General features: G+C 37.0%; 1 protein-coding gene across 3 annotated transcripts in view; it reads right to left on the bottom strand.

Moving 5' to 3' along the window:
• Positions 1 to 26,437, bottom strand: part of BRINP3 (BMP/retinoic acid inducible neural specific 3) — a 415,363-nt gene that overhangs the window by 64,369 nt on the left and 324,557 nt on the right. For all 3 annotated transcript variants that reach the window (XM_029229677.1, XM_029229679.1, XM_029229678.1), the window contains one exon: positions 25,284 to 25,506. In XM_029229677.1, coding sequence (XP_029085510.1) covers positions 25,284 to 25,506 — 223 coding nt within the window. The remainder of the gene's footprint in view (positions 1 to 25,283; positions 25,507 to 26,437) is intronic.

Genomic DNA, 26,437 nt, shown 5'->3' with positions numbered 1-26,437 from the left:
ACAAATAAATGGTTACAAGATCTAAGTAATATTAATTAAAAATTTTTTCTTTAATATTTAAGGCATTTAAAATAATGAAGGGCTTTCCTGGTGGCGCAGTGGTTGAGCGTCTGCCTGCCGATGCAGGGGACACGGGTTCGTGCCCCAGACAGGGAAGATCCCACATGCCGCAGAGCTGCTGGGCCCGTGAGCCATGGCCGCTGAGCCTGCGCGTCCGGAGCCTGTGCTCCGCAACGGGAGAGGCCACAACAGTGAGAGGCCCGCGTACCGCAAGAAAAAAAACAACCACCCAAACAAACAAAAAAAACAATGAATTTTACTCCGAGTCCAGAATTTGTTATGTTCTAATAGGTATTGCTATGAAAGTCTTCATTTTAATGCTTTCTCTAGAATTTGAAATTCCCCTTTGGATTTTATTTGATACAAAGGTTATCTAGGGATGGATTTCTTAATTTCTAGCCAGGTCAGAATTGCATTTAAAACATTGCACTTCAGAAACTTCAGTTAAAATATTTAACCCTATTAGACTACGGTTTAAAAATGGCCTAGTAAGCCTCTACCTTTTAAACTTTTTAAGATCAGGATATTGATTTAACAATAAGTGGGTTTGTATGCTCTCTCCTGGACACATCCTCTGGACAATAAACCAAATTGTTACATATACTTGAGTATACTTCTAGACTTTACAGTACTTTCTTTGCTATTTAATTACTGTAGCATCATCTACATCATCTTCATCACCATCAGTGCCATTATCAAAGAGGTATTTTTTTGAGTGTTTAATAAATGCTGAGACTTTACATATATAAGCCAGTTTAGTTTTCGTAATACTTCTACAAGGTAGGTACTCTTATCACCCACACATTATAGTTAGGAAACTGAGACAAAAAGAGGTAAAGTAATTTCTCAAGGCTATTCAGCAGTAGAGTCAGGACACTTCTAAAACTCTATCTTATTTCTTTTTTATTTATTTTTAAAACAAACAAAAAAATCCCATTGGAGAGGATATTTCCCACTGATAAGAAGCCTCCAGTGGGGAGATACGTGAATGACCCACAAAAGTGATCTCTAAGATAAAGATTTAAATGTGTGTTCCTGACACACAGAGAGCCCTCATGCCATGATACAAACACATGAGCAAAGGAAGATTGCGGCCTTTTCTCTGATCACTATTCTCCTGAGTCCAGCCTGAGAAGGGGGCAGAAATAGGATTTAGAGAGTTGGAAAGAGGCAGAGAAGAAAAATAAAGTAGAAGAGGACAAAGAGTGAAGAAAGCAATCTCAGCCTGCTTCGTCCCAAGCTTCTGTACCTTAGTGAGTCTCCAGCCGATATATGGGCCCAGCAGTGGGGTACTTCAATTGGGTGAGAAACTGGAGCGTCAATATCTGACTGCCTGTACTTTCTAAATACTTTATAAGCCAGGTTTTTCATTAATGCCTTAGAATGATGGAAAAAATAAGGATAGGCCCAGGAGTCATCCAGTGGTTGGGAAGAATAATTCCACAAGGTGTAAAATGGGGCCACTGGTGAGAGAGAGAATAAAGTCGCTTTTTGCCTTCCCCAGCTTGTTCAGTAAACTGATAATAGTTTATATTTGTTTCTATCTTAAAACTCTGTGATGTTTACACTCTTGCAGTCCAAATAAAACCTGGGTATGACAATTTATAAGCACTGCCATATTTCCAGTTCTATCATGTTTTAGACCAGGTTTGCACATTGAAAAGCATCCCAACCCTAGAAGGTAGCAAAAATGAATGAGGCAGGCCAAGAGCAACACAGCGGAGAAGAATGAAGACTGGAGAATGCATGGCTTCTAAATGTTTTAGAAACCCTCTGTCAGTCAAACGACCTAAACATGGAGACCACTCACTGATGACTTTTATGTTAGGTATTAGATACAATCCTTCCCCTACCCTGGACATTGCAAGCCTACACTGAAATGAATGTGGCCATGGGATGGGCACAGGGGACAAGGCAATGTCACATGAACCCACCTCACATTCAGTTGTACTAAGCTAATGTCATTTTCTAGGTAAGTGTAGAAATATTTGGGGATTTCCCAAATCTATAATTTATAATTTCTTGTCTACATTCTTAGTACAAATAAGAAAGCATCAAAACGTCACCTTCACATTAATAAGAGGACAGATGAGGAAAGAAACAGAAAGTGTGCTTCACAAAACTCCTTTTCCCATCCTCTGCCAGGTCCTGGTAATGAACATCAACACCAGCCATTTTCTTTAGTAAGGAAGCCACTTTTTAAAAGGTTTCTGTTCAACTCATTAAATATTTACTGAATGCCTACTATGTGCAAGCAAATAGTAGGAGGTCAGTTTTGACCAGAAGGATCTGAAATCGCTAGTGTATAATTTTGTCATTTGGAATTATGCCTAAGTAACAATATGACAGCCTAAAGCAAAATACCCTGCCAGCAAAGTAAGAGCTTCCTCAACCCAGAACAAAACATATGAGAAAGACAGAAAAACAGGATTTCAGAATGAGAATAGTCCTGTGCTAGGGGAAAAGAAATGTAATTTTATTTCATTAAATGCTTTCAAAATGATTCTCTAAAAAATGAACCCAGGATTTGTTATTTTACATGGCATCTGAAAATACCACAGAATCTTGGGTGTTGGAAGGGTCCTCAAAGGCCAACCCTATCACACTCCCACGTGGGGCAAGCGTTCTCCTAAGAGCAGGGCCCTTTCCACGTTCTTCATCCCACCTAAGCTTGGCCACTCATGATGATTATAACCAGGTTCTGGTGTTCTCAGTTGTCCCAGACCATATGCAACTCAGTGGTGGGATCCAGAAAGATCTGTGCTGCTGGGCAAAGGTTAAGATTCTGGTTTTACAAGACACATGGAAGTGAGTTTGAGAGTTGGTCTATAACAGGAAGTTACCACAGTTATTATTACCATGGTTATAACTTCCCACATGGGTGGAAGGACTTGAGAACTGAGACCATCATAGAGGTGGTGCTGGTGGTGAGGTCTGACAGCAAGAATTAGAATCTACCTGGACGGTAGAGCCCTGAAATAGACAAGAAAAATATTCCTGAGACCTGAGAACAAGGCAGGGACCCAGCATTAGGGAAGAGTCTCCAAGGGCACAGTAATGTTCTAACAAGACTGCCCAGAGGCCAAGCCTTGAACGACCAATAAATGTCTCTCTGTCCCTTCTTCAGCATCAGTCCTGGCATGGGTGATCTTTGCCTGCTGGTAAAGTTAAGTTGTTTTCATCATCCAGAGGAGGAGAGAGATGGAACAGTAAGGTCTCAACAGGGGACTGTGAGATTCCTTCCATGGTAGGGAAAAATCTGATTTTCATGGAATTTTCCTTAAATGGAATGACTTTTTCTTCACATATTTCTTCTGTTGATTTTCATTATTCTACCCTCTCCAGGTTTGTCTCTTATCTCATTAGCCACCCTTTTTACTGACTCTGCCTTCTCTAACTGAGCTCTAAATATTGAAAGGCCCCAAAGCTCAGTTTGGGGGCCTCTTTTATTTCCTTCTATCCCTAGTCCCACGGCTCAAGTCCCATCTATGTGATGATGACTTCCAATCTTTGTTTCTCCAGCCATGACCTCTCTTGTGAGCTCCAGACTCATGTATCTAACTTCCTATATGATATATCCACTTGAGCATCAAATTGGGATTTTAACAGAATATATCCAAACCATAACTCTTAACCCTGTTTATTGTCCACAATTTGCTCCTCCCAGTATTTCCCCATCTTAATAAAGGGCAGTACCATCCAACTGAGTATTTTAGCAAAAAACCCAAGAGTCATCCTAATTATCCCTTTTCTTCACTGACACCTCCCCCCAACATTTAATTCATCTGCAGCTCCTGCCATTTCTACTTTTAAATGAAACAGAAATTTTAAATTTCTGGAATCCATCCATTTTTCTCTTTCTACAGTATTAACACGTTGCTTCAAGCTACTGTCTTTTGTCCCCTGGAATTCTGCTATAGCATCAACTCTCCCACACTCCATTCTATGCCTAATGGGCAGAGTGATCATTTAAAATATAATTTCAATCATTTTACTTCCTGAACAAATCCTGTCCCAAACTTACACAATACATAGTCTCCCATCACACTTGGGGGAAAAAAAAAAAAAACAAAACCCAAAGAGACTCTGTATGGGTTTTCTCTATCTACCTATCTGACTTCATCTGATACCCCATTCCCCATTCACCTTCCTTCAGCCACACTGGCCTACCTTCTTGTCCTCAAAAGCCCAGGCTCAACCCTGAGTTTTAGCCTTTCACTTGATGTTCACCCTGCCCAGAAAGCTCTTTCTAAGACTGGCTTCTTGTCATTCTGATCTCGGTATGTCACTTCCTTGGAAGGTCTTCCCCAGCAGCCAATCTAAGGAGTGTGTCCCCCACCGTGTGCTCCCCCACTTGGCCACACTCTCTCTTTGTATGTACTCCTTTCCTCATAGTTCTTAACCTGCATCTAAAGCCATTTATCTTGTTGATTATCTGTCTCCTTATCACTAGAATATGGACTTCAGGAGAAAAGGGACTTTATCTACCATGTTTCTCATTAGATCCCTGTACCTGTACCTAGAAACAGTGCCTACTAAATGTAGGTCCTTAATAATTATTTACCGAGTAAACGTTAACCCTACCTGGGTGTAGCTTCCATTCATTGATGTGCTGGAGATATGTTCAATAAATCAATTGTTTCTTCTATGTGATGGCCCTTTAAATATTTGGAGGATGCCCTTATTATGTATGCACATATCTGTGTGTGTGTGTGTCTGTGCGTGTGTGTGTTTCTCCTGGATATCTGCAAGTATTTAAATCAATTCTCATATGAAACGATTTCTAGATAGTTCACTATCCAGGTCACCTTCCCCTGGGTAAACCTCAAGAGAAGATTCTCCAAAGTTAATTCCAATGGTGTCTAAAAATAAACTGAATGACACCAAAAATAGGTAGTGGAAAAAAAAAGTGCTTTCAGGCTGGGATTAACAGCCAACTCTTGTCCTGGTCTAAAGTATATTTTTCTGTACTGCAGAATCTAAGGCACAGAAAATCTTAAAAGATTTTCTTTACTCTTCTTTCCTGTAGCAAATAGCTCTACCCTATGGCCCCCCAGCTGTCAGCCTTAAATTCGTAATTTTTACTTCCTTACTACTTCCCAAGCTCTGATCTAAGACAGGAGAATTAGAAGACAAGTTTTCTCCTTGTATTTCCAGCCCTAGTCTCTCCTCTGAACTTTAGACTTGTACGTCTAATATCCTGTTTGGCATCTCCCTCAGTCATCTGATAGGTGCCTCAAATTCAACACATATCCCGATGTGGACTTCTCTTCCCCTGCCCTAATCTTCTCTTCTCTTTCCAGTGCCTGTAAATGATACCACCATCCACCCTGTCATCCAAGCACCAAATTTCAGTCATTAGACTCCTTCTTCTTCCCCAACAGTCACACCCAATCAATTTCCAACTCTGAAATTTTACCCTTTCCTTCACCTTTAGTGTCACATCCTAGCTCACACCTTCAAAATCTCTCAGCTGTAGCCTCCTGAACTGGGCTCCCCATTTTACCAGCCCCTGCCTTGCTCCATTTAACCCTGTTCCCTAAGTTGCAGTCCCAGTGACTTTCAGTGCAGCTCCCTTATGAGGGGACGTAAACTTCTTACCATGGTACCCAAACCTTTTTAAGCCTGACCTGTCTACCTTTCCAGTGGCATCCACCATGTCCTGACTTGCACTTAATTCTAAAAAACTAAACTAGGAATTCCCCCCAAACACCGCATACTTCTATCCTCCATGGTTTGTCTTCTCCCTCTACCTGGGCTTCCCTTCAAACCTTTCTTCACCTGAACAAACTTCAAGGCTTAGAAGAGCAGCTGCTTCTTTAGGGAGCCTTTCAAACCCTCTGCCTGGGCTATGCACTGCCCTTTCCTGCTAGGATAGTGCACTGTGTACTTCTCTGCCTAACTTCCCAACATTAGTTATTGAAATTGTACATTTTTGCACCCCTCACAAGGTTGAAAACTCCTTCAAGGTGGGAAATGTCTATTAATTATCTTAGTACCTACTCCCTGGACCCAGCTAAACAGGTAGCACCATAGTAGGTGTTCCACAAATGTTTGCTGATCTGAAAGATCCTTTAAGAGGGGGAAACTTTAAGAGTTCTAGATACGGCACCCTTAGACCTAAGATAACATCAGGATACCCCTACCTTACAAAATGAAAGTGTTTGTAGCTCTCCATCATTCACAGTTCCTGATATTTCAAACCTTGTATTCTAAAACACTAATATGATTTCTCATGCCATCACAGCAGGATTCAGAGGACTTAGCATATAGTTATAGCACAAACCACTCTACCTTTCACCTTTTTATCTGTGGCTACACCCATATAAAATGAGAGGATGGTAAGATATGTGTCTAAGGCCAAAGTGATGAAACTTCACATGATCTAACTGTGGATAGTGATTAGACAGTAGAGACTCCAGTGTTCTCTTTTTATGCAACATGTCTTAGTGTCTGCTCCCGTGTTTCCATCTGGAAGACAAGGCTTAGTACTCATTTATCTTTGAGATTCTGAGAGTCTCTATCACAGTGTTCCACACAGAGAATGACCTCCATAAATGCATACTGAATTGAACTGAGGCTGCAAAGCGGGACGAAGTTACTTTGAGGTACCATTTTTATTGACATCAGTCATGGGAAAAAATGGAGAGACCCTTTCCTTCTCTTTACAGTGAATTTCCTTCTCAAATGCCTCTTTAAAAGCCAGGTGAAGATAACTGCAAGTCAGCTGAAAGTGCTGCCAAGATATGACCTCCAGGAAGTCCTGGAAGACAACTGGTATCGTGCTGGGCGGCTAACACTTAATGTCTAACTGGTGCAAAGTAAAGAATCAATTTGAAATCAAGATGAGGAATGGCATCAAGCACTTACAGACACAGTGAAGGGCTTTGCCGCGAGGCCCTGGGAGAGTTAAGAACACCTCTCTTCCCTTCTCAGCTTCCCCTTGTGCTGTCAGACTCCAGCTGGTCAGACCCTCAGATGCTCTAAAATATTCTCTAAGTAAAGCACAGCATCTTTGCCACCTTTTGAATTCAACAATATCAATCTTCCCCAACACTGATTCATTTGGTCAAAAGTCATCCATCAGGCGGAGTCAAGATGGCGGACTAGGAGGACGCGGAATTCGCGTCTCCTCACAACTAGGGCACCTACCAGGCACCGGTGGGGGATGACGGACACCTAAGGGGATGGCAGGAACCCCAGGGAGGGCGTGGGGGGGAGTGAAGGGGGAGGAGAAGGGGAGGCGGACAGGGCTTGTGCCCCTGAGGGGCGGCTGGGGGAGGGGAACGGATCCCACGCCCGAAGGGGCAAATGGGGGAACCACTGGGAGGGAAGAGGATCAAAAGGGAGCATGGCCAGGTTTCCCCTGCCCACCTGGGCCCCAAGGAACCTGCTGAGATCCCAGGCTTGATCCTCTGCCCACCTAGGCCCTCTCCAGCCGCGCGGGTCCTGAGGGAGTGGGAGGGAGGGAAGGGCGAGCAAAAGTAAAGGCCGGACCTCCGGGACCCGGACCCCTGAGGGGTGGCTGGGGGAGGGGAGGAGTTCCTACACCCAGCGGGATCCACCCACGGCTAGGGGTCAAGCGGCGACAGGGGAGACCCTGGGGGAGACGGTGGGGGAGGGGCGCGGAGGAACGGAAGGAAACGCGGCCAGCGCTTTCCCTGTCCACATAGGCACCGGGGAGACTGTTGGGCTCCCAGGCCTAATCCTCGGAGCCTCCCTCCTGCGGCGCAGAACCCAAGCCCGGCACCTACACCCCCATCCAGGGTCCTACCTCCAAACTCCGGAACTCCACACTCCAGAGGCCCTCCTTTCGACCTGCTGCCTCTCACTTCCTTGCAGGTCCTAAGCAAAGACGCCGCCCCACGCTTGAACGTTGCCCCATGTAGGCCCCGCCCCATGCTCAAACCTATCTTATTTCTTTAGAATAGATCTTAATATCTAGTGATGCTTGTCTACTATCATTATCCCCCTTTAAAATATAATTTACCACTTTCCCTTACTTGTTTTTTTCAGATAAATTTTGATTAATATGCATTAAATTGCATAATATTAATTTGAAGAGAAAATATCTTTATAAGATTTTTTCCTATTCAAAAACATGACTAAGCTCTCCATTTATTCATAATTTTCCTTAATATCCTAGTTTTGTTTTAGCTTATTTCCTTAGTTATATTATATACTTTGACATTCTTGTGAATGTAGTCTTCTTTTCTATTATATTTTGTCACTGGTTTTGCTCATTTAGTAGGCTACTGATTTTTTTATTTTCTTATTTTGTAACTAATTTGTTTAAGGTTGTTTAGGTTTTGTTTTGTTTTCTGCTCTAATTGAGTCTCTGGAGGCTTTCCAGATAAATAATTATGCCACCTACAACTAATAATCGTACCTTCTTAAATACTAATATCTCTATTTTTGTTAATTACATATTCAAGTTTTATTTTACTAGCAGAAGTTCCTAAACAAGAGTAAGTAATAAAAGCAATAGCAGACATTCTTTTCTTGGTAGTATATCTAATAAGGAGAATTTTTATATAATTATATCTAATAAGGATAATTTTTTTTTAGGAACAAATTTATGTACTTTTAAAAATTAATTATTCTATTAATATCTTGACTTAAAAAGTAATATTTTCAGAAGAAATATTTAGAGATTATAATATCTGAGGCACTGCATAATGCAATGTCTTTTTGTTTTCCTCTTATATAGGAAATCACTTGACAAAGCCTAAAATTCTTGAGTCAGTATTTTTCCTCGCAAAACACCATTGATTGATCTTCCATACTTTAGTATTTATCACTGTATATTAAATTTTTTTTTCATGCACACTTAGTTTCAGTGAAGAAAAATAAAAACTCTTTTGCTGTCACAGTCTTGGAAAAAGAAGACAAGCTAGGAATCAGCTTCCCTCTCGTGGTTACAGATTGGCTTGCTGCATTCGGCTTTATATGCATAAACTACATGGGATCCTGTCAAGATGCTCTGTTCCTCTGGTTCTCTCTAGGGCAAGAATGATAGGAATTCAAGAAGCCAAACTGATCCAGGAAGAGTCACTAGCTGTGTCTGCCTTCAGGTATCCCATCCAGAGATGAAGAAGCCTTGATCTGTGATAGACAGATGCCGTGGTGGTCATCCTTGAAGACAGCATGTGAGATGAAGATGACTGAGTGCACACCTCTGTCTTTTCTTTTGAGTCCATGCACACGATAGGCTGGCTTTTAAAATGTGTCAAATCTTTAAATGCTTTGATGAACTAAGAAGAACTGAAATGGACTAGCTAAAAATGACTGATGTTAACTCAGAAATCACAACACAGTGCCATCCTTCTTTATAAATTTTGCTTGGTGCTCTGTCCTTTTCTCATCCAGATTCAGGTCTTACAAGAAAAGCTCTCTCTCTCTCTCTTTCTTCTCAAATAGCTTAGTTTTCTCCTTATGGAAATTCTATTATGCATTCTCCATGCTCTTCATGTACTTTTCTCTTTTCCTCCATAAATTACATCTCTCCATTCTTTATTTGCTGTTATGGATTAGTTTCTTAAGATTTTCTTCTAATAAAGCAACTCAGTTTTCTCTAACAGTCCACTGCCTTTGTTTTAGTCTTCAATTTAATGATATTTTTTTAATCCTTCAAAACCTTTCTTATTTTCTGAGGATTCCATTTCATGACTTTATGCTTCTGCACGGATTTAATATCCTCTCAAATTCCTTAGCAATGAGGGATGAGCAGGAACTGGGAGCCTTCTTTTAACAAACATGGCAAATTTGGGAAGCACCAAATACCATGGCGGTGGTATTAAGAACCCAAGCTCTGTAGCCAAAGTGCCTGAGTTTGGATCCTAACTCTGCCATCACTAGTTGAGTAATCTTTTTGATACCAGTTGAGCAATCTTAGGCAAATTGTTTAGATTATCTAAACTTCAGTTTTACTCAATTGTAATTTTAGGGTAATAACATTAACTACCTTGTAACATTGTATTAAATGAGCAAAAACAGGTAAAGCACTTAAGAGTTTGACGAGGAATCTGTGCTTAATACATGTTAGCTAATTATGACAGCTCTCAATAGCAAGTCAACCCTGGAATCATCACCCTTTATCATGCTATTTCTGTGGCCCTGCAATAAAGGCTATGTCTCCTTTGTTTGCTACTTAGGTCACTCTTTCACTTGGATGTGGTATATTGTGAATTGATCAGCTTTAACCTCATTCCTATTTGTTTCCTGCAGTATATCTTTCAAAAATCTCTCCATATTAATTGAATGATTCCATAACTTCAAGTAGTGATATTCTGTTCATTTCAATAGGAATTTTGATGAGGTTATGAAACAAAAGTCATGTATTTAGCTCATAGTCATGTATTTTCCTCCTTATGCTTTTAATACACTGTCAACTTGTATGTGTGTGTGTGTTTAGCATAATATGAGTATATATATATACATGTGTGTATGTATATATTAAAATTGGTAAGCTTTCTTTTATATTCTTACTATTTTGCTTTTAGATTTTTTTACAGCTTATATGAACTAATTTTACTTCAGCTCAATAAAAGATACTACCTCGGACTTGATCTTTTTTGTTTCCTTTTAGAAACCTACATGAAGTCTTCCTGCTGGGTTTAATAGAACAACCACAACAAACTGATCTTCATTTTCTCCTGTGTTCTTTTGTCACACCAGCATTCTTTTGTGTTGTTCTATTTGTCGCTGTCTGAAGTGCATCTGAATTGTGAGATAGGGGATTTTGATTTTAACTGGAATTGATTTTTGAGGTTTATTCACTCACTTTATAACTTGTAGTGGCTGCTCAAATGAAGTGATTCAAAGTTTTTGTTTGTTTGTTTTTTGTTTTCTTTTCCAGTGTAAGGGATTTAAGCTGGTAATATAGCTTTGTAATATTTAGTTTTCCCATCCTTGATTCATAAAGCCATTTGTTTTTAGAAAATAGTACCTTACTTTAATGCTCAAGGAAAGGAACTCCGGGTTTTGGTTATATACCATTACAATTACTTGCTATATATATGCATACCTGTGTGTGTATACATAAACACAGATACATACATATACATGTGAGGAATACATGGAACAAAATAATGATGAAAGGAAAGCTATTTGATTTTTGTTTTGGTTTGGTTTGGTTTTTTGTCCTCAGCATGAAGATTATAAGTTTAAAGATTGCACACTGCCTCTACAAGGTGTTACCAAATTAATGGGAAAGAATTTAGGACAAATACTATCTTATTGATACATTTACGAGTGACAGTTTTGACATAACCTATTTTATCTACACACATTGAAGCCTCCAATATTATTTGTATAAAAACCAACTTTCATATAATATGAGAAAACTGAGTGTTATTCCTCTCTTATGCATATACTATTATATTTTTTACAGAATAAGACGTTCGGAAATTCTATTCTGCTCTAAGTTAGTCAGATCACACCTACATCATTATGTTTACTTCTGGCTACAATATTTTAATGGGGGAATATTCAGGAGGAGAGTTTCATGGATAACATAATAATTCTGATTTAAAAGATGGGTTTCGTATTTGAGATAATAAAGCCACCACAGCATCCCAGTAGTGGATGATGTTCAGATTCCTATTTATTTTGGCAAGTAAAGATATACCCATTTCTTCCATAAAATAAGTAAAATTGTTTAGAAGTGATTCAAGTAGAAATGAGACTGATCCTCAACACTGATTTAAATATTTTAAAAAATTGAATGTGTATCTCTTCTAAGAATTTTATTGTCAATAACAGTGTAAGATTTGGAGAGACATTAGTGTCCTTAAATCTGTATTGATTCTCACTTTGTGGTCCATATATGGTTAATAATTGATAGTTAATATGCTGTCAACAAATATTCAGTTTATTTCCTTGTTCTCCATAACATTTTTTTTCCTCTGAGATGTAACTTCATGTACTAATTAGTCATCACAGGAAGGTTTTTATTTAATGTAACCTTCCATCTCATGCAAAATATGGGGATGAAAATCGCAGAGTTCAAGGTTATAAAAAAGAAATGTGACAAATGTGTGTTTTAGTAAATAAATTAGCATTTAATTTGTAGTACCAGATCAAGTAATTCCGTTACAGAAATGAGGTAGTGTAACCTCCAAGTCTTTCCGAGAAAGTAATTACAATAATTATTTGCCAAGCATTGGTACCTAGCACTCAGAAATCATCTAAGAAGCTGAGAAGGGCTTCCCTGGTGGCACAGTGGTTGAGAGTCCGCCTGCCGATGCAGGGGACACGGGTTCGTGCCCCGGTCTGGGAAGATCCCACATGCTGCGGAGCGGCTGGGCCTGTGAGCCATGGCCGCTGAGCCTGCGCGTCCGGAGCCTGTGCTCCGCAACGGGAGAGGCCGGAGCAGTGAGAGGCCCAGGTACCGCAAAAAAAAAAAAAAAAAAAAAGAAGAAGCTAAGAAAACAAAACTCTTCTAAAATCATCTTCAGCTCAAGGTAATTGCAAATATTTTATGGCTATCAAGGTGATTGCATTATAACTGCGGACAATTCTAGAAGCTGTAAATATTGGATTAAAAATGGTGGCACAGTGTTTTCCAAGTGTATACTTCGAGAAGGTAACAGGTATTCTAGGAAGCAAAAAGTTTGTTCTGGAAAAATCGTTGTTTAAACAAATCTACTTTCTTTTTCTAATTGTAAGACATTGTAGAGCACTTGTATGCATATATACATTGTAGATTTCCAACAAAATTTATAGTAATTACAGTCTCCGAATTTGCTTGACCATGGCTCTTTAAAAAAAAGTATGTGTTATGTATTTATTTTAGAAAACAAACATGAATATCTCACAAAATGCAAACATGAATATCTCACAAAATGAAGGATTATCGTCAGCTGCTTAGTGAGGAGAAAATGAAGGCTTCCAAGAGCAGAGGCTTCCAAGTACCCTCTGTGGCATGAACCTGTGGGCAATGTCAAATAAGGAGCTGATTCTGATTGTTTAAACGAAGTGGTACTCACTCTAAATAGCCCTGGGAAATGGGCATCCTAATCTTGTACACTATGGACTTTATTTCCAAGATTCTATGAATAGGACTTTTCTTTCAAGAAAGTTAACTGAAGTGTCATGGTAGTTCTCTGGAGCCGTCCAAATTGTTACTGTTCTCAAATCTGACTATTTAAGCCAGCAACCCCACTGAGTTACAGGGGGAAAAGTACTTGGGATTGACATGCAATCTTTCTTGGAAGACTGTTTTAATGCCATGAAGATGGAGTAGGAGGTATTGAAATGACATCTACACAGTAAACCACATGAAAACAAAAAGGAACAAATCTCTCTTATTTGGAATATCTGTATACTCAAGACTATTTCCCTTGTCTTTTGGCTTTCTGTTCCTCAGGTCAGAGAATAAACAAATTTTAAAGAAGGATAAGACAACATTATAAGATTTTTACTTAAAACGTATAATGAACTGATGACCTGTCATTTTGCACTATTCTCACACACATACAAATAAACACATACATGTAAGTCCACAGAATTTCCAAAAGGAGCAGAGCCTTTTGATTCTGTTAATATTATTGAAAGCAACTGTCTAAAAAGAATTTGGATCACTTTCCTGTATAGACTGTGGGTTGTAGACAGCATTCTCTAGGCAAAATTTCAAGGTGACAAGCCCTCTGATTGCTCCACATAATCTTTTATCCAAGAGGAAAAAAAAAAAAAAAAAGGAAGGGCAAGCACAACACAATAATCCCACAGGTTTTTATTTTGTTTTAATATTATTTTTTTACTCTGCCTAAGGCTGAAGACTTCTATGACTAGTATATAATTGATTTAAAAAATCACAAATAGCTTTTTATACATAAGTATGAATTTGCTTTAGAAGAATTATTTTCAACTAACACCTAGCAAGATCTAATAAACCGAAAAATCATGAAATGAGCTCTGGGCTGAAGGTCAAATAGAAACATTACAGTTACAAGATAAGGACATTTTAGAGCCATGAGAACTGAAACACAGGTCACTCCAAGAGTTAGGTGAAAGGAAATAGCATGATAGAAAGAACAAATCTGCCTATTGTGAAATTTGTTTGGAAGTGGCCCAGTACCCAGGAGATTGGAGCATACCAACTATTTTTTTTCTTTTTTTTCTCTCCTTGAATTCATCTCTCTGGTTCCCTTGAATAAGAATCCAGTCACATATGAGTTATCCTGTACAAAGAACAATGTGTTTCTTACAGCATTTATGCCATTATCCTTATGAAAATTTTATTTTGACTATGAAACACATGAAAACACATTTTGCAGAAAATTCACTACATTAGAATTGACCTGTAGATTAAAAATACGATGTTTTTTACTTTGTAAATATTAAATAATAATTATTTAAGCACCTTCCATGTGCTGGGTACTTTATAGTTCCTCTATTTTTTACATTTCTCAATAACACATTGAAGATATCTAAATATTATATTGAACTTTTTAAATTTACTGATTCATTATTACCTAGCATATGCCTGTGAGTCATTGGAGTGGTTGAAACATAAAAAATAATAAAAAATTACTTTGTAATATAGAAATATAAGGAAAATTAATATGCTGACTTTTCCATACAGTTTCATATAAAATTGCTCTCAGCATATTCACTTGTATTAACATATAAGTGCTATTTTTAATTAAATCACAAATTCTGCAATATTAAAGGATTTTGGAGGCCATACAGTAAGGTACTTTTATTAGTTGGGATGCAAGTTTGGCTAGTAACATAAGCCAAATAATATTGGCTCAGAAAAACTGCAATTTCATCCTCTCTCAAATAAGAGTGCAAACATAAACAATCAAGGACTGATATGCTAATTTCAAAGAGATCAGGGTTTACATATCTTAATATGTTTTTTCACGTCATAATTTTTAGTTCTAGCCATCACATTTGCATTTTAGCCAGGGAGAAGATGAGAGTGTAGATGGCATGCATTCTTTTTTTAAGGATCCAATTCAGAAGTTTCATGCATTCCTTCCACTTACATCCATTCGGTATCCATCCTGGGTTCAAGGGAGACTGAGAGGGGTGGTACAGCATGTGCTTTGCTAAAACCAGGGGTTGCATTACGAAAGAAAGAGAAGTAAAGGAAGAAGGGATGTAACCTCTATGATAGCCCCACAATTTGTCTTCTAGGTCTATTAGGTCCTTATGAAACCATATACAAGGCTCCTGTGTCCCTACCCTTTGAAGTGAAAGGCTTTTGCTTTAGTCTCCCAGGCCTCCCTTGAGTCTCTAAAGGCTGGCTCAAAAGTTAATGATTGGGAAATGTGAAGATGTAGAAACAAGGAATAGCTGTTGAGCCAGGAAACTTGTAACAATCTAGACTATAAATCCACCACAGAGCAGAATCACTGAACTCCCAGTTCCCTGAAAGATACAGATAAAGGCCTGACACACATTCCTAAGTTGTTTTTATAGGAAGCAGAACCCCACGAGATGAAAACTGCTGACTGCAAAACATAGACCCTAGGCTGGTTGAAACCAGAAGGTTGATGATGCTAGAAACTTCACTTTGATGCCAACCAAGCATAGAATTGTGCACGAGCTGATCACGCACCCTGCAGCCCCCTCCCTCCCTCACACTGCCTTTAAAACCTCTTCTCTGAAAGCCATTGGGAAGTTCAGGTCTTTTGAGCACGAGCGCCTGTTCTCCTTGATTGGCCCTGCAATAAACGCTGCACTTTCCTTCACCACTACCCTGTGTCAGTAGATTGGCTCTACTACATATTGGAGAGCAGGCCCAAGTTTGGTTCAGTAACATTATAAGGAGTTGAAATTGACCTAGAGTGGCTTTCTCAAAGAATGGTCCACTAGCCCTTTGGTGTGGGTGAGTGGGAAGTGGGAAAGCAAAGTAAGATCCTGTAAGGTGTGTACAAAGTGAAAAGAAGTATTTGCACAGAAATACCAAGATGTTATTTTTTTTTTTTGCATTCTGTTGACTTTTGCATTGATGGTGTCAAAACCAATGGTAGGTAAGCTACTGCAAGAAACTTAGCACAAATCAAGAATGTACTAGTAGATATATATTCCTTTTGGCTACATGCTTGTAGGACAAAAAGAAAGTATATTTGGTTTTAAAATGTTCCTGGTGAGGCAGTAAAAACAAGTTTATTGTATCTCAATTTTCAGCACAGGTCATGTCAAAACCAAATAGGCACATGAATAGTGCACTTGTGCTGCACACTGAACTACAGTGGTTGCCTTGAGCAACAGCGCTCGTGCAATTGTCTCAGTTGCAACCTGAGGTAACCAATATTTTTCTGGCAAATATTTTTACTTGAGAGTATGATGACAGACCAACTCTGGTTATTCAGACTTGGATATTTGGCAGATCTGTTATCAAAACTGAAAAAAAATAAATCTCTCACTTCATGACAAACTGATATATTTAAGGGCAATGTTAAAATTCTAGCTTTCAAGTGAAAATTAGAAATTTGGAAAACTTGTATCTGCCACTAAGAGACTAACAGCTTCCCAAAATATAAAGACTTTCCTTGTGAATCCAATGATGATATTAAGGAATGAGGTTTTTTTTTGTTATTATATAATGATATGCATCAACATTTAGGAGATCTTCATAGTTGAGTGAACCAGTATTTTTCAAATGACTAACACATGATTTTCTATGCATGGGTAGAAGATCCATCTGAGGTACAAATCAGACTAAATAATTTAATGTAATAGATTTTAATATGTTCATTGCAGGGTTTTAGATTCTGTATTACAACTGGCTTATAAGAATCTCCCACTTGTTGAATTTTGGTGTAGTATCTAAGAATAATATCCACAATTATTCAAAAAGGGCACTGCAATTCTCATTTCTCCAATAAAACTGTGTGAAGCTACAAAACTACAGTTTGCAACAGATTACATGCAGAAACAGCAATGCAAATTCAATTATCTTCTCTTAAGCCAAATATTAAGGAAATGTGAAAAACTCATTAAAGTTTAAATGTCCTATATGTTAATATGTAATGAGCTTGTTCATTGTTCTTTAAATTGTATTAATAAGTACATATTTTTAAAGCTCTTAGTTTTAATTTTTACTATGGCAAATATAGACTTCCATGTACATACATACATATATAGATTTACAGCTTCCATACACAAAAGCTCTTTGGGTTTCTCAATAATTTTTATGCGTTTGAAAAGGTCCGGAGACCAAACAGTTGATAACTTCTGGTCAAGGTCATCATGGAGAATTTCAGCTAGAAGATTTGCTGTTAAAATAACAGGAAAAAACTACACTGAACTCACTTTGTAGAGTGACTCTTAAAGAATGAAATTTAAGGTCATTAAAATGGGAGAGTTGAAATACACCTCCACCCCAAACTTTCCTTTTTTTTGGTAAGGGAATAATATCTATAACCCTATAATTATTCTTGCTCAAGCTAGCAGTAGCCTAAAAAATGCTTCTTATGTATAAATGCCTCTTTAAAGCATGTTTAATCCATTCTTTCTAGGAATAAATACTGTAATACCATGTATAATATAACCAAAGTTTATCTCTGTTCATTATTAAAGAAAAAAAATTAATATTTTTTGTTTGCTGAGATTATATATTTTATAAATACAAGATAAGAATTATAAACCCTGATCACTTTTTTGAATACTCAAAACTACTTAAAAATATCCTGATAATGACTTAAAATTCTTCTCATTTCTGTATTTCTGTTGTTTATAAATTAGGAAGTTATAATTTATCTTCACAGATTTCCATTTTGTTCATGTACCAAATAAAATGTGATCTTTTCCAATGTTTAACAGCTATATTTACCTTATATTGTTGCTTTTAATGTTATGTATTTTTTTTTGGCGGTACGCGAGCCTCTCACTGCTGTGGCCTCTCCCGTTGCGGAGCACAGGCTCCGGACGCGCAGGCTCAGAGGCCATGGCTCACGGGCCCAGCTGCTCCGCGGCATGTGGGAGCCTACCTGACCGGGGCACGAACCCGTGTCTCCTGCATCGGTAGGCGGACTCTCAACCACTGCGCGCCACCAGGGAAGCCCTAATGTTATGTATTTATAGTTCTTTATTAGTTTATATAATGTACATTAAGACTTGGCAACAACTTATGCTTTTTCATTGTTCGCATTCCCAGGCCAATAGTCTCCCAAATTGCCTCTCTCAACATTGTGTAATAATGGTGAATTTGATGATTATATTTACACTAATAATACACAGACTTCGATAAAATTAACTATCAAAACAAAGAAAAAAGCAAACGTATTTACCGTACTAGACTTTGAGAGTCCTCCTCTGTCTCAAGTAAGTTTTATGCCATGTTGAGGATATTTGATTACCACAGGAAAATCACATGTTCATACTTCATTATTACTGCTTCCAGGACATATTCAAAATGGAAACAGATTTTTATTAGCTTTTTCATGTCATCTAGATTGATATCTATTTATATGTTAGATTTTACAAGTGAAGGAAACCAACTCCAATTAACGAATTTATTGGAAAGATAATCAGATGCAGTATCTCATGTGTTTGAATGCATTAAAAAGGAAAGTTTAACTAAGGTGAAGAGGCACTATTTTGCAGAAGATTAGTGAGAAATTGTAAACTGGGATTCCAGGAGCACTAAATCATCTGAAATAAATAAAAAAGTTTATAGAAAGATTTCAGTAAAGAGGGGACATATTGAAGAGAATGAGGGTCAATAAAGAGGGAAAATGTTTGTATATTCAGCAAAGGAGGACGGGAAGAAAGAAAATAGGCTGAAAAGGGATGAAAAAGAACTAAGGGAAAAATATGATTTAAAAGGATTTTTATACATCATTCCTGTATGTCAGATATTGGGAAACATCATTCACAAAGATTTCTCCCTATGAAAATATCTGTTTTTCTTGTATGCATAATAGAGTGGTAACCGCTTGATGATGCATATGGGACAAAAAGGGTCATGCCTGAGTTAGAGAAGGAGAAGTTGAATAACAAAGCCTCAGAAAGAGAAGTACACTGGATCTAGAAGTCAAATGAAAGCAGAGGTTTGAATGATACCTGAATTCGCTGTCTCATGTTGGGTCTACATGCCAGCTTCACTGTCATCCACCATGGATAGGATGCCTGCACAAAAGAAATGGCTGGCTAGTCTTCTCACCCTCACATCTCAAGGTCTTACTAATAGAGACCAACCCTGTCTGCTACGATATGAATGCTGTGTCCCCCCAAAATTTAGGTATTGGAATCCTAACCCCCAAAGATGATGCTATTAGGAGGTGGGGTCTTTGGGAGGTGCTTAGGTCATGAGGATGGAGCCCTCTTGAATGAGATTAGTGTTCTTCACCAGAACCCAACCACGATGGCACCTAGATCTTGGACTTGAATCTTCAGAATTGTGAACTGTTGTTTGTGAGCCACCCAGTCTGTGGCATTTTTTGTGAAGAGCAGCCTGAAGAGACAAAGACACTGTCTCAGGTCCATTTGAAGGAATGGGGGAGGGCATTCACCTGCTTAATGGAGAAACAAAATAGAACATGGGGCTTCCCTGGTGGCGCAGTGGTTGAGAGTCCGCCTGCCGATGCAGGGGACACGGGTTCGTGCCCCGGTCCGGGAAGATCCCACATGCCGCGGAGCGGCTGGGCCCGTGAGCCATGGCCGCTGAGCCTGGCGCGTCCGGAGCCTGTGATCCGCAACGGGAGAGGTCACAACAGTGAGAGGCCCGCGTACCACCAAAAAAAAAAAAAAAAAAAAAAATAGAACATGATATGCATATTGTAACAGGTGATCCATTTTATGTAGAGTGGAAAACATTTTACATAAAGTAATAATTCATTGCTGTGTGTGTTCAGAGGTTGAACTAAAGTATTAAGAAAAATATCACAGAGCACTCATCAAATATGTATTGAGCACTTGCTGTCTGTGAATGTGAGAGTTGACTCTAGGAGCTCTAGCAGATAACTAAGCATTCAGATGTCTTAAAATTCTGCCTGCGTCTCATGTTTTCAGAGTTCCAGTGGGCAGGGCAATCCTTCCCAAACATGTTAAATATTCCCATAGTTTACTTCAGCATCCCCAGACTTTATCCTCCCCTACCCACAGATACTGTTCAGTCTTTCAACTTCCTTTTCCTCAAGTGTTCATTTTCTTTGTTCTTCCTCTTAGTTCATGATCATAGTATCATTTTGAATTGGACTAGAATTGGAGGAGATCATGAGGAGAGAGATGGGAAATTTGTCTGACTCCATGAAATAATGCAAATCTGCATTTGGAGATCAGCTTGAAATGGCACTTCAACTAAAATCATTTTGATATATAGGGTTTTAGACTATTCCTATGGTTGTTATGTTAAAGTACATATACATATATATGTGTTGATATATATATTATATATTAAAGTTTATATATAATGTATAGATCTATATATAATGTATGCATATAATATATAATATAATGTATGCACATGTGTATGTATTTATATATATATAATTATATATGTTATTATTAGTAAGATAGTATTACTCCACAAATACTCGGGATTCAGGATTCAGTCTGGTTGTATAAGGTTTCCATATGATGGAGAGTAAAGTAATAATATTCTTTAACATAAAATGTATTTATAATATAAAACATTTCAACGATATACGAGTTAAATACCTTTAGAACACTTGATAACATTTTTAAAGACAGAGAATATATATTATATTAGAGCACAGGTTGACAATATTTTTCTGTTGGAGCCAGGTAACAAATATTGTAGTGTTTCAGGACCGTGCTGTCTGTGGCAACTAACTGCCATTAGGGTGTGAAAGTGGCCACAGAAAATATGTAAATATATAAGCATGGCTATTTCATTTATGCACATTTTAATATGAATTCCATACATCTTCATCAATCAAAAATATTATTCTCCTTTTGATTTTTTTCAACAATTTAAAATATAAAAAAACATCCTTGCCTCACAGGCTGATACAAAAACTGGTGAGGGCTGGATTTGGCCTATATGCCAATTTCTAACTCCTGTCATAGAGCATATATAAGAAGTACATGACATAGCTCTCAGATAAAGAATGAAATAGACCTAAACTCATTCTTCTTTGTGACGTTAGAGAAGTGATTTCATCCTATCTCACTTTCCATTGTTAACGAAGAAGAGATAACTTTGTAAAAATGTTTTAATAAATTTTTAGTGGTTTACTGCAGCCACATGCACTGCCTCAGGAGAACCAACTGTGCAGGCCTGCCCAACTCCACGTGCCGTGACAGCACATTGCTAGCTTGAAATTGACCATGGTGGAAATATTTATACTACAAGAACTAGTAAATTCTATAAATCGGGTGTTTTTCTCCCCTAAAGAGTTTGTTGTTAAGCCTTTACCAACAGACCTTTAAATGTAATATTTCTATGGACCCTTGGCTGCTCTGTGAATAAGACATGACAGCACAAAATAGTATAGTTGAGGCACTTTATAGGAACACTACCTAATTACTTCTCAATAATTGTTACAAATATTTTTCTCTAATGAAATGACTATGTCATTTTTACTTATCTCAAAAATTTTAGAATAGCAACAAAAGTTGACTATCTCAAAGAAACAAGATTATCACAGGCTTTGGAATTTACTTCGGTAAGAAAAAGGATTTTGATGTCACGCGAATTCATGAGAGGGATAGTGGTAGCAGTGCAGACTTGCTATTTGGATAGAGGGCCACACGCTTTACCAGAAAGAAAGAATTACACTGTACATTATAAAGAAAAACTTCAACTGACCCGCATTATACAGGAAGTGTTAAGAAACAATGTTAATGGAGGCGTACTTTGCAGGTTTCATTTTAGTTTGTTTTTGTTTATTTTTCCAGATTTTAAAATATCAGATATTGAAAACCAGCTCTTAGGGTTAGATGAATTCAAGAGAATAGCCAAAAAAATTCAATAAAGACAGGGTAAAAAACCAGAATTTCTGCTAGAAGTGAGTCACTGATATTGCTTATCCACTTTCTCTTTCAAAAATTTCTGAAAACACACCCTACAAATTTCCAGCCTCTTTTCCACTGTATTCTACTAACAAACTCTAGTACATATTTTTTTGTTGTCCTAATGTAATTTTATATTATTCTATTAAAATGGGGAAAATAAAAAGCAAAACAGAAACAAAAATCTCACATTCCTGTAAACGTGCTGGGGAAAAAAATCCAAATTCAATAAAAATCTTTCATCTAGCAAGAAGTCTGTATTTTTTTTTTACTGTGTGTGATAAGTAATAGCCAACATAGGAATTAAGCTAAATTTAAAAAAGAAAGTCAAGAAAAGCCTTTGGCGATCTTTGATTTATTTAGTTCAAAAGTTTTGGAAAACAAATATTTATTTCTATCATTTACTGAATTTTGTTCCAAATAATGCATCTTTATTTTATGCTGCCTATTTATTTATTCTGTAATATCCAACTTGAATTATTTCATATTTTTCTTAAAAATCTTGCACTCTAATGACATATTTGAATATTTAATTTTTAATAGAAATTAATGTCTCTTTTAATATATTTTACCCCACTATTTGTTTCATTTTCAGTTTCCATTTCTCCATTCATTCCTTAAACGTATCCTCAGATTCTGTCTACATATTTCCCATGGTATTACATTCAGATCTTATGGTTTCACGTGCACTGATGTTTGCCATCTTACTCTCTCAAATCTCCCCTGAGCTTCAGACATACATATCCAGATCCAGTTGAATGTGATTGAAAGAACACTTAAAGTCAACAAGTTTATAAGCAAACTCATCAATTTGCTTCCATCCCATTCTATTGTATTTCCTATTATGTTTGAGGGTAGAACCATCTATTTCAGTGGTTTACAAACTCTATTTAACCCACACAGAGCATCAAGTAACAGTGTCTTTCTCCAGCCATAAATTCTCTGTTAAGGAATATTTCCTTGAAGTATGCAGGCAGATATATAAAAAATATCCTATGCATGGAAGGAATAAGAAAACTTACAGGATGCATAAAATAACAAATCTTAATACCAGTGCTTGGAGAGAAATTTATAGCAGTGAAAGCCTATATTAAAAAAAAAAATGAAAGCTCTCAAGTCCATAACCCACATTTTCTCTCTATGAAACTAGAAAAAGAAAATTACAGTACACACAAAGGAAATAGAAGAAAAGAAATAATAATAATCACAGTGGAAAAATCAAATAAAAAAGAGAAAAATCATAGAGAATACAAAGAAAACTAAAAGTTAATGTTTTGAAAAGAAACAAAATTGACAAACTTTTGGGCTAGACTGACCAGACAGACAGACAGGTGGGGAGAAGAGATGGATAAGAAAGTGAAAAGACTGGAAGGAGATATTTATATATCATACTACTGATAAGGGACTGGCATCGAAATATATAACTTACTCTTACAACTTAATAATGCAAATAAAAAACAAACAAAAAATGAGTGAAGAAAATTCAAATAGATATCTCTCCAAAGAATATACACAATGGGCAACAAACACATGAAAAGATGTTTAACATCTTTGGTCGCTGGAGAGATATAAATTAAAATCACAGGAAGATGCCACTTCACATCCACTTGGATGACTATAATCAAAAGGTCAGATAATAAAAACTGTTGGTGGGCTTCCCTGGCGGCACAGTGGTTGAGAGTCCGTCTGCCGATGCAGGGGACACGGGTTCGTGCCCCGGTCCGGGAACATCCCACATGCTGCGGAGTGGCTGGGCCCATGAGCCATGGCCACTGAGCCTGCGTGTCCGGAGTCTGTGCTCCGCAACGGGAGAGGCCACAGCAGTGAGAGGCCCGCGTACCGCAAAAAAAAAAAAAAAAAAAGTGTTGGTGAGAATATGGAGTCATGGGAGCTGTCACTCATGGTTGGTGGAAATATAAAATAGTACGGCCATTTTGGAAAACAGTTTGGCAGTTCCTCAAAATGTTAAATATAGGATTATCTTCTGAATAGTCAATTCTGCTCATAGATACATATCCAAGAAAATTGAAAACGTATGTCCACATTTAAAAAAAAGCACATGAATGTTGACAGCAGCATTATTTATACTAGACAAAACGTGGAAACAACCCGTGTCCATCAAACGATTAACTGATAAGTAAAATGTGCTATGCACATACTACTGATACATGCTACAACATAGGTGAACCAGAAAGCACTATGCTAAGTGAAAGAAGCCAGTAACGAAAGACCACATATTGTATGAAATGTCCAAAATAGGCAGATCTATGAGGACAGTTAGTAGATTAGACAAATCTATAGAGACAAATAGCAGGGATGGGTGTGGAGTATGGGGACAGACTGAGGTTTTTTGGGGACAGTGACAATGTTCTCACCTTAGATTGTGGTGATGGTTGCATAAATTTGAATATGCTAAAATCCAATGACGTGTAAAAAAATTCCAATAATTTATTTTGAAATCGAATTAAAAAAAAGTGTAGACTCAGTTGTTTGGTTTTTTTTTTGTGAAAGAAATCTGTAATTACAGATTTCTTAATGATTTAAGGATCAGGTCAAACTTCAAGTATTTTATAATAGAGATACTGGTACAAATGCATACTTTCTTATGATTTTGTCCTAAATTTTTCCTTAGCTTTTCATTTTATGTATTTTCAACCTGACTTCTACTAAATACATGCAAATTTTTATTGCACTGACTGGTCAACACATCTTAAACTAGCAAATCTAAAACTCGTGCTTCCCCAGATCAGTACAGGAACAAATATTTTAATAGTCTGTCAACATTCATATAAATTGTTTGAAACTTTCCCAGCAATTTTCATAGATTCATGTAGAATGAGTTTTATGGTTTTCTGAACACAGGTCAAAGAAAAAATTAAAATTCTTTTAAACAATTTAAAAATTTAAATTCTTTTATTTGAAAATCTTAAGAAATTTCACTTTTTATTCCTGCTTACTTCCTAGGCTTACAATGTAACTGTAAGTCTTTGTGTTTTTATGTTCACTGTGATACAATTATCAGTTGACTACCATGCACAACAAGTTAGAAAAATTTATTGATTCTGATAGTAAAAGAAAAGTTAAAAAAAAGAAAATAGTGTATGTGCTCTCATTGTACTATTACTTTGGAAAATAACTACAATTAATTATTATGAGACTTAAGACTACATGTTGTTTACTGATTATCTCTAATAATATAAATAACATTGCGCTATATATATTACTACATCTACATTCAGAAAATCAATAGAGCTGTCCTCAGTTGTCTACATTGCTACATGTCTTACCTTTGTCTTGGCAAGCTGATGAGGGGTTGTTTATGACATCTCTTGCTAAGGCTAAAGAGCTTGTGTACAATTTTCTGTGCCTTTAGGAAAAGTTGCTTCATGCTGTTCTCCAGTTGTTCATGGCGGCGCTGAAAATTAGAGTCCATTGTCCACAAATGCATTATGGTAGACGTGTTGAGGAAATAATTCATGGGTAGCCTTTTCATAAAGAACTTGAATTCATCTGAAAAAATGTCAAAATTCAACACTTTAATAATAAAATAATTATTTTCCCTTTTCCCCAAAACACATTTAGTATGTTAATGTTAAAAAAGAATACAATCTATTATTTTCTGTGTAGCAAATTAATGGCAAGAAGGAAATTTTTTTATGCTTTAGTATTGTTTTCTTTTTTTGTTCCCCTCAAGAAAGAACATTCACAGAAAAAGATAATTAAAATAATCTGCTACAGCAAATAATGGGGGCAGAAAGTTTAAGGTGAACTTAATTTTTCCACATTCTCCTTTCGATGGTATTTGAATTTGATGATACTGAAGTTTTTCCCATAGGTAGTGGTCATTAATCTAGCTTTCATTTTTGGCAACAGTATTAATAATTTGTTCCAAGTATTGTTCATTAAATAAATATTCTCAGAAAATTTCTTTAAATCAGTATATATATATATATATTATCATTACTAAATTATTATATTGTTTAAGGAAAAAGAGGAAACTTTTATAGTGTAAAATATAATATTCAACGATGTACTCTGGTTGTTCCCTTAGTAACTGACCACATTTCAATTTGTTAAAACAACAGTTTAAAACCTAACTGTATACTTAAGAGAAAAAAATAAAAAAGAATTTAAAGCTCCAGTATTGGCTTTTTGTGTGTGTCAATAATTATTATGTCTAAATTATTTTCTTTTCAAATGTCTAAGTAACTAACAGTAGGAACAAAAGTTGACACTACAATAAAATAATCATTTAAAAGGTCTATTAATTATCTCAACACAGAAGAGCCAAAAGATAGAAACAACCCAACTATTCATCAATAGATGAATGGCTCTACCAAGTGTGGTATATACCTAAAATAGAATATTACTGAGCCATAAAAATGAAGTTCTGATGCATGCTACAACATGGATGAACCTTCAAAATATCATGCTAAAAGTG

Source organism: Monodon monoceros, unplaced genomic scaffold (genome assembly GCF_005190385.1).
Source record: "Monodon monoceros isolate NGI ecotype Baffin Bay Population unplaced genomic scaffold, NGI_Narwhal_1 Super_Scaffold_18, whole genome shotgun sequence".
NCBI classification, from domain to species: domain Eukaryota; kingdom Metazoa; phylum Chordata; class Mammalia; order Artiodactyla; family Monodontidae; genus Monodon; species Monodon monoceros.
This window is presented reverse-complemented; position numbering and strand designations above follow the sequence as displayed.